The following is a 9,316-nucleotide window of genomic DNA, read 5'->3' on the forward strand; positions in this document are numbered from 1 at the left end:
GGTAAAAACTTACAAATCGTACCGGGACCAACGATCGGGTGAAAGATTTGGGGGCTCCACCTTTATAAAATTTAAAAAAAACTATGAAATGTTTAAAATAATTAGAAAATGATTTATTTATATTTTAAATAAAATAAATGTTATACTTTCACATAATTATTAATACATTGAGTTTGTTGATCCCTACCGAGAGGTTCCCAGTTCCTACAACGCTGCAGCATATCAGATTTTACAAAATTATACTACAGAAAGAAAAAAACAATAATGATTATAAAAATGTGTGCACTTAAATATTAAATTGGGATTTGAAAATAAAAAATATTTCATTATTATGCAGATACTTCTGTTTTGGTACATTGTGAAGTTGAACTGGGAGTATCAGTTTCTGAATCTTCACCACTTGTGGAACCAAAATCTTCATCGGCATCTAACCTGGAAATGGATAAGTAAAAAAATTGTTTACTACAACATTACTACTTACCATAGTTTTTGTTTTTTCTTTTTAACGTTAGAAGTAGTCGCCTGCTTTCTTTTCACACCTTCTTTGCCCTCTGCCACTTTTAACCCTTGCAAGACTGCATCTTCTACTTTTTCAGGTAAAGCTGAACGCTCGTTCTCATAGGCTTCATCCTTAAATTCGTGTCTAGGAGGTTCGCATAACCTCTCTAGTTTCTTCTGTTTATTATCGGCCGCCTCTTGTTCACGATCGACTTGTTGCGCAATCCACGTTTTCAAACGCTTTTCCTCGTTTATATCGCGAAGTCTTCTACCGCTCAGATCTCTGCACGCCTCTCTGTTGGTAGTTTTCTCAATTTGTGCTCCGATCGCACGTAGCATCGAACCAAACCCACCTTTGCCACCCACATTTCGAAGGCATACGTGCACTGAACCATTGCTAACTACGCTGGTATTTGATACCAATCTTCCCTGCGAAATCAGGTAGATCTCATCTTCATTGACACCCTATGGAAGTTTATTATTATTAGGCAATAGGTTATATTGATATTGTTACCAGAAGCTCTTTACATTGTTGCTTAATGACTGCACCCTTCGCATTATTATCGATGCAGCATAAACGGCAATTTCCTATAAATATGTCTAACATTCTTCCTTGAGGAGTAAAAGAAAAACAGGAAAATATCAATAGACAATCACAATGCTGTCAAATTCACTTACATGGAATGTCAAGGTCAACTGTCAAACTTTCCATTAGAGTGGCTTTAAACCAGTGGCGCCACTCCAGTTTTTAGCGTATGCCAAATCTGTTGGCGTATGTGTGTTGCCTACCTTCCGATCGAAGACCGACTACAATACGATGGAGTTATAATGTCGATTTTTGTCAAGATAATCATGATTTAGTCATGTTTGTTATTTGAATTAATACAAATAACAAATACAAAATTCGTATTTGTCATGATTTCCCTTCTGCTTTCTTTGCGTGAACAGCTACCTAGACTACCCCGTATGCGGACACAAGCATCACATTATTCCCGTCGTAATGAGCAGCTCAAATTGGTATGCTTAATGCTAGCAGCATCTTCCTTGATAATAAAATCCAAAACGTTTCTTTAGAGGCTTTTTTGGATGAGAACGGAAACGGGAGAACTCTAGTCCAACTCTCTCGCCATAAGGCGGTGGGTTAAGCAGTACGCTCCCTCTATATGATATCTGTAGTCTATATTCAAAGGCCGTGAGAAATGATAAGATGAGTGGAAATGTAGTGCAGACACATGCCAAACAGATAGAGATCTGTGGAATGACAGACTGTGCCCAATGCCCATGCAGCTTTATTAAGTTTATTAGTTTAAACATGTATCGAATATTAAATATAATAACATAAATATAAATAAATATTATTGTTATGTGGTAATTAAATATTGTATTGTTTGTACATCTAAAACTTAATTTGGGAATTGAGTATTACCTTCACTCAACGATTTGTGTAAGTTTATGACAAGAACAAGACATTGTGCTATATTTATATTATATTAAATATCCCCTCAAGCTCAAAATTGGTATGTGACCTGACTACCTTTAAAACAATAAATAATAATAATCTTTATTAAGGGTTAGGCGAAGCCAATTAAGGCCAATTTAACCCCCCTCTATACATTCATTCAGTCGGTACAAAACATACAAAAAAAAGAGATAAATTTAACTTAAATTGACTTTCCTTCAAATTAAAAATATATAATATTAGTCCATGTCCAGTGTGTTTAAATACTGTCAACTGCAGATCGTCTGCTTTATTTATGACACAAACTTATGTACTGGGGAATTTAAAAATGTATGTTTAGGTACCATCTCAAACCAACCAAAGAAAAAGCAAACGTATCGCATATTGTAAATATCATATTAATGTGCGCAAGATGCGCAATATCAACTCTTTTAGTTATCGAAATATCTTTTTGAAATTTTAATCACAGATGTTTCTGTTAAAAATGGGCAGTCAATGCGGTTTCTGGGCAGTGCCAACTTCCTTATTTATTTCTTTGAAATTCTAACCATAGGTACTTCTAGTTTGAAATTTGATTCACAAATGCTTCTACTAAAGACAAACATATCGCATATTGCAAAAATAAGATGCGCGAATGCGTAGCTTGCGCAATATCAATTTTCTTATTTATTATGATATTTATTTGAAGTTTTAACGATAGCTCATTTTAGTAAAGAAAACCATAGCCATAGCTTTTTGGGAAGTACTGACAAATACATGGAAAATGCGCCTTAGGGCAAACACCTTTTGATAACCAAGTAATCAAATTTAAACCCTTCGATTGCATTATTTTTAGAAATGGGTTACCGCTAGTATACTTACCCACTCAGGATCGATTTCCACCTTCTACGTATTAAATAAGACGCGTTTTTCGTAGTCATCAATTAATAATTAAAATTAATCCAACCGTAAAATATGTCTTTGTACTAAATATCATGAATTAACAAAATTAAATTTTCCTTGCGTAATGGAACCTTGACAATAAATTGAATCTGAATACAATGCTATCTCTAATCAACTTGAAACTAAGGGGGGGGGGGGGGCAATACTTAGGGTGTCTTTTAAAAATCACTTCAGTTTTATTATTTATTTGGATGTTTAATCTGAAATACATACATGTTTCCATATTTAGGGTGTGTCAAGCGGGGGAAGAATGAATTCGAGTCGAAACTATCCTATGAGTCCGCAACTGCCTGACGGTAGCAAGTAGATAATGTAGTATATATTCATCAAATTAAAAACACAGTTACTGTGATGATGGTACTGTGAGCAATTATTGTAATAAACATTTATTTTCATGACTATAGTATTATTTCTTCGTTAAATAAATTAATTTTCCAGCAGTATCGTGGCTTACGTCGTATTAATATTATTAAACTAGCAGACCCCCCGAACTTTGTACTGCATTTGGGAAATCTCGTTTTCTAGGTTGGGAGATATGCTCAGTTTCGAAGACTGCGTTGCATCAATATCCCGCTCCCGGATGGGACATGGGACATAAGCTGGGTTTCGGCGGCTCGCACAAAGTATTATTAGCGGTATGAAATGTACTTTACAACTGACTCCTTGGCGCTGTAAGTGTCCTTTCTAATTAGTGAAAGCTATCAGGGTGCTAAATCCGGACTACAAGGTCGCAATTTCGAGAAGTTACATTTTTGAAATTTATCGATAACTTGTCGAACTTTTTGAGCCTTATAATCCGAAAAGCGTTGCGCCCAAATTTTCCGCTTATCCCCCTGTTTTTTTGTGCTGAAGATATGCACCCACTGTATCGATTTTTGTTTCGTTGGAGCATCCCAGTGATGCATCCAGGTTTCATCACCAGTGACAATTTTTACTTTCCGACTACATACGGGGTGGTGCACGGTAAGTAGGAACATAGGGATTTAACATGGGAAAATAGTTTTATGCAATATCCTGTCCTCCTGTACATTTTACAGAAAAAAACTGTAGAGTTTAAAGTTGTTCAGAATTAAAAGGTGCATACAAAATTGATAGGTATACCTACCCGCAAATTTAAAAAATAAATTTCAACATTTCTGTTATTAGTGGCAATAGCCATGACTTTTGTTGTTTTATGAATTGATACTAATAACAAAAATGTGAAATTTATTTTTAAATTTGCGAGTATACCAAAAGCTTAATAAAAACATGTAAAAATAACAGTTTTGTATACACCGTTTAATTCTGAACAACATTAAACAACCAACCAGTTTTTTCTGTAAAATGCACACGAGGGCTGGATACTGCATAAAACTAATTACCCATGTTAAATCCCTATGTTCTTACTTACCGTGCACCACCCAGTATAAAGTAGGTATGTATAAAGGAAAGTATTGTAATCGTGAAATTTTCAATATGTTTTGAAGCCTACAGACCCCCAAGTAATTTTTAGTCTGTACGTGTTTGTGGGTGTGTAGGTCAGTATGTGGGTCGTTTTTTATAAACAGGATAATAATAATAATAATCTTCATGGTTGTTGGGGTGTCAAAAGTTTAAAAGGGCCATAACGATTTGAAACAATTTTTTTAAATTTTTTTCACTTACACTCGATAATGCCGTTTAAAAAATTCTACACAACAAAAGTTCATTACACTTTTTTTGGGGGTTTCTTAGTTTTTGAGAAGTTTTGAATTGAAGAGTTAGACTATTTATTTTATTTTTTATATGCATTTTTCTCAAAAGGTGGTAAGCATCAGAGTGAAATATTTTAATTACAAGAAAGATGTGTCTTGGTGGGCTCTACAAAAAGAGTAAAACACTTTTTGACTCGGGTTCAAAATAAAGGCGTCAGAGTGCATTTTCTAAATGTTATACTATGACCAAAGGTCGTTGCTATGACTATATTCAAAGTAGTCGCAACGTCAAGGCAGGGAGGATCTTGTTTTAAAGCATCCATCTTGCGGACATATTGTCTATTCCCAAATCGCCGGAAAATTTTCAAAACTATTGCCTCTGATATGTGCATTTCCCACTGCAACATAATTCTTCGATCTGTCGACACCATCCCTTTAGCTTGCACCTCCGGTGTTATGGAAATCATTCGTTCGTGAATATCTTGTGGGCACATATCCTCCTCAGTCGAAAATTTTATAATTATTCTGTGTCCAAGTTTTATCAATTTTTTAACATTCAAACTACTACCAAAATTACAAAAATCTTGCAATTTGTACGCCACTTATAACGCTAAAGCCGTTTATTGTTCAACAGCTTCGATATAGTTTTCGTGGCGAAGTAGATTACACAAAAATGACCCCCACCCCCCGCCGCCCGTTCGTATATTTCAAAAATAGTACTTTGCTGTCTTTAAATTGATGGCATACATCATTTATAGCTAATTATACTCCATCATATGTGGGAAAGATTTAAGCCCCCGTTCCCACGCCACGACGCCGCTTTAGTAATCACTAACCTGCATGTAATATCCCATCAACAACGTGGACATTGCGATGTAACAGAAGTAATTAAATCGTTATCTTTTGATTGTGATACACCTATCTATGCATTTTATTTTTAAAGCACGGTTCATTATTAGATACAGTCAAGTTTTAACATAGCAACCAACCGATTAATAGTTAGTTATCGGTGACACAGTATTATCTTACTACTTAGGTATTGCGACGAATAATTGTCTAAAACCTGTTACAGTACCTACAGGTACGAAATTGATTATAATATTCCGCGTCTCAGAGATTACATAACTATTTTGATCTGAGTAATTTTACAACCATATTTTAACTTCAATTGACCAATTTCATAGCATGAGACCAAGTAATGGGTATGGTTATAAAAAAGGTGCCATCGTGATGCATACACACAGGCAACAGATTTTTCGAGAACATTTTTCGTGAATGAGCCCACCCTGTGCGGTTGCTTATAAATTTTAGTTAAAAGCAGAGTAGATCTAGTCAACCATCGAATCTCCTCGAGCTTGATTATCTGCAATATATTGACCATTGACTATAGTCAGGGAGACATTTCTGAAAAAGGCTCTCTAAATCATGTCTAACGGCGTTTTGTGCTACAAACTGGCAACAGGCGGTTCTAGACTAATTTGCCACCGCTGAAAACGATGCGCCCTGTTGCCAGACCCGATTTTGACATTTAAGCCCTTAAATCCAAGATGGCGGCCAAAATTGCCATTTTTTTCGGTAATTTCGAGCCCACAAGGCAGCCACTGAACGTTAAGGGTAGAATAACATCTAGTACACACGACGACACCGTTTAGGCACACTTTCGTATTCAATATTAAGGGCGTAAATGCCTAAACTCCGCTTAAAAACGTCAAAAATGCAAAAATTCATCATTTTTTCCTTCTGACCGGTTGTCGGCGTCCAATATGCATTCATATGGTCAAGTTAACATTTAAGTATGTGGGGACCTCCAGCAGCGTCATATGCCTGGGGCCTAAATATCAAGATGGCGCCTGGAAAGTCCAAAAACAGTGACAAAGTCGTTCTTTTTGCCGTATTTTTACTACACTGGCCACTCTTTACGTTCGCTGTTCATTTTGGTGTTCTGGACCATTATTATGAGTAATTGCGACTGCCACCCCGGACATAATACACCCCCACGAGAGGGGGGTGGAATTATGATCTCCAACCGAACGGATTCGCGAAACTATCAATCAGTGCACTCGCGTGTTGTTGTGCATCTTCTTCGGAGCCGCTCCTGAAGTTCGTCTGTGTCGCTTCGATGGCGTCTTCCACCTACGCCTGATATTTCATTGAATATTAAAAGTCAATAAATGTTACATCATGTAACTAAGATTACATTCAATGAAGATATTTTTTAATGTTATTGTTTAATTGTCATCGTTTTTTCACCATGCTGCCTTTCAAATTTTGTACTGTGTACTTCTAAAATATTTTAACAAGTTTTATTCTGTAATTTCCTTAAGCCAGAAGATGACCGTTGGTCGAAACTAGTCGCGGCTTATACAATTTGTCTATTAAAATAGTATGGGGAAGTTTTGTCTCTTTTTGGGTGTCAACCTGGGATTTAACGACTTACTCTAACATTTACATTAACATTAAGCTCGTTCATACTAATTTAACATGATATCACATTACATTCTAACGCATGAAGGTGCTCTATTCAAACGTTAGGCCACATCTCTATTGATCGTAGAATGGTGCTCATGTCTTCTTTCGCGGTGGTGACTTCCATTTGACTGTTTCAGTTTTCCCTAGGCCATGCAGCATTAATCATCCTCTGGTGGTGATTTTAACAGTAGGTACCTAGTCTATGTGTAATGTTAAAAACAGTCCAGAGAGAAAACGTCAGTGCTTCAAGAGACAACGTTTAACTCTGTAACGTTCTTATTCTTGCATAATACCTTCTTCATAGTATTAGTGCTCAATATTCTAAACAGTTTCGACTGCCAAGTGTTACGTTTTAATTAAAAAAAAATTAAAGAAAACTTGGGAAGCATGTTTTAATATATTTGCCCTCAAATTACGCCGCCAAACCAACTTCTGCCTCTTGGTTCCATAGTTAATTTATAGGAGACGAATCCCCACTTCCGCAGTTAAGGCCCTTCAGTTGTGTAACATCCAGAATGATATTCGCAATTCTCATATTATGGCTCCAGGCCATCGAAATGGGGAATGTGTGGCCAGTGTAGTAAAAATACGGCAAAAAGAACGACTTTTTCACTGTTTTTTGGACTTTCCAGGCGCCATCTTGATATTTAGGCCTCAGGCATATGGCGCTGCTGGAGGTCCCCACATACTTAAATGTTAACTTTACCATGTGAATACATATTGGACGCCGACAACCGGCCAGAAAAAAATGACGAATTTTTGCATTTTTGACGTTTTTAAACGGAGTTTTGGCATTTAGGCCCCTAATATGAACACGAAAGTGTGCCTAAACGATGTCGACGTGTGTACTAGATGATATCTACCCTTAAACTACCCAAAACGTTCAATGGCGTGCCTTGTGGGCTCGAAATAACCGCAAAACGATAATTTCGCCCGCTATCTTGGATTTAAGGGCTTAAATGCCAAAATCGGATCCGGCAACAGGGCGCTTCGTTTCAGCGGGTGCCAATTAGTCTAAAACCGCCTGTTGCCAGTTTGTAGCACAAAACGCCGTTAGACATGCACTTTTCAGAAATGTCTCCCTGACTACTACGAAGATCATTGTCATTTTACGGGGTGAGCCCCATATTTGAAGAGCGCGATATAAATAAATTTACCGAGTTTACGATACGTGTACGCGGATAAATAAATGCCAAATTTTTGTTTTTGTTTTTATAAGCAAAATTTTCGAAATAAACGATGAACACAAAAAAGCAGGTGTTATTTCATTATTTGTACTAATTCACACCGTTATTTGCACTATAAGCACCCAATTACATAATACAGCTTTGACGACAGCTGCTAAATGTCCCTAATTAGTAGTTACCTTTGCCAGATCAATCCATCAAACTGACAGTCCTGCTAAATTTGAAAACCCAAAAAATTTTGACAATTTACAAAATTTCGTACGATGACAGATACCGACGAAACGGATGACACTTTAGGAGAATACGTGCGTGATTTATCGGATTACGAACCAGAAGAATCCAGCTCTTCACAGTGGGAACGAGTGGTTGAATTGTGTGCCACAGTTTTGAACGCGTGCAAAGTATGTCGCAAGAAAGTGAACGACTTCTTCCAAAATCGTTTTTATGCGCAAACGTTTGCAACAACTTTGATGTTTCTGCTAGCCTTAAAACTTGCAAGGGAGTGTTATGGTTTACGTATTCCAACCCAAATCTACAGACCAAAATCATAATTATACAAAATGTATTATTTTAATAAAGGATGCGGAATTAATGGTTAATGTGTAAATACGAAAATTAAAATGAGTTACAAATGAAGTTACAACACGTTTCAAGTTTTGAGAAAAAAGTAGTATGATTCCATTGATTGTGGCCGTATCTAAGTAATTAATTGGTCTTAGTACGGTGCTCCTTACCTAACAAATCACATATGGTAGGTATTACAAAAGCTTCTATTATCCAGTGCGATTCCTGCTGTCTTAATGGATCCATGTAAGTTCACTTTCTAGCGCATTTTTGATTCTCAAAAAGGAGCTTATTGTTTGACTAACGGGCACCTTTTATAAATCGATCAAGATCTCGGCAACGGAATATTTTAGAAATTTCTGATTTTCGGGATTACATTCGTACTATCGTGGTATTCCTGCATCGCCTAGTCTGAAAGCTAAAAGTTATTCCTGAAGTTGATAATTTGTGAATTTCCTTTAAATGCGTTAAAATAAGGAAATAGAATATCACAGTGTCGACGCAGTATGCATCAATTCCGAAGA

At 36.5% G+C, this 9,316-nt stretch overlaps 1 protein-coding gene across 1 annotated transcript; it reads right to left on the reverse strand.

Annotated features, from left to right (window-relative positions):
- Positions 1-89: 89 nt before the first annotated feature.
- LOC116166566 (replication stress response regulator SDE2) lies at positions 90-1,183 on the reverse strand. The gene is made up of 3 exons (XM_031481569.1): positions 1,013-1,183; positions 482-963; positions 90-432 (listed from the first exon to the last, which is right to left on the reverse strand). The coding sequence occupies exons 1-3, from the start codon at positions 1,103-1,105 to the stop codon at positions 330-332; spliced, it is 678 nt and encodes a 225-aa protein (XP_031337429.1). The 5' UTR covers positions 1,106-1,183; the 3' UTR covers positions 90-329.
- Positions 1,184-9,316: the final 8,133 nt, after the last annotated feature.

This window comes from Photinus pyralis, unplaced genomic scaffold, assembly GCF_008802855.1.
Source record: "Photinus pyralis isolate 1611_PpyrPB1 unplaced genomic scaffold, Ppyr1.3 Ppyr1.4_LG3b, whole genome shotgun sequence".
Classification (NCBI taxonomy): Eukaryota; Metazoa; Arthropoda; class Insecta; order Coleoptera; family Lampyridae; genus Photinus; species Photinus pyralis.

What these genes read in the sequence shown, in the direction of transcription:
- LOC116166566 (XM_031481569.1), bottom strand. Translation starts at nt 1,105, where the DNA reads ATGTTAGACATATTTATAGGAAATTGCCGTTTATGCTGCATCGATAAT. An exon ending in AACAATGTAAAGAGCTTCTG is followed by an intron (nt 964 to 1,012) that starts GTAACAATATCA and finishes AAACTTCCATAG; the next exon opens with GGTGTCAATGAAGATGAGAT. An exon ending in AAGAAAAAACAAAAACTATG is followed by an intron (nt 433 to 481) that starts GTAAGTAGTAAT and finishes ATCCATTTCCAG; the next exon opens with GTTAGATGCCGATGAAGATT.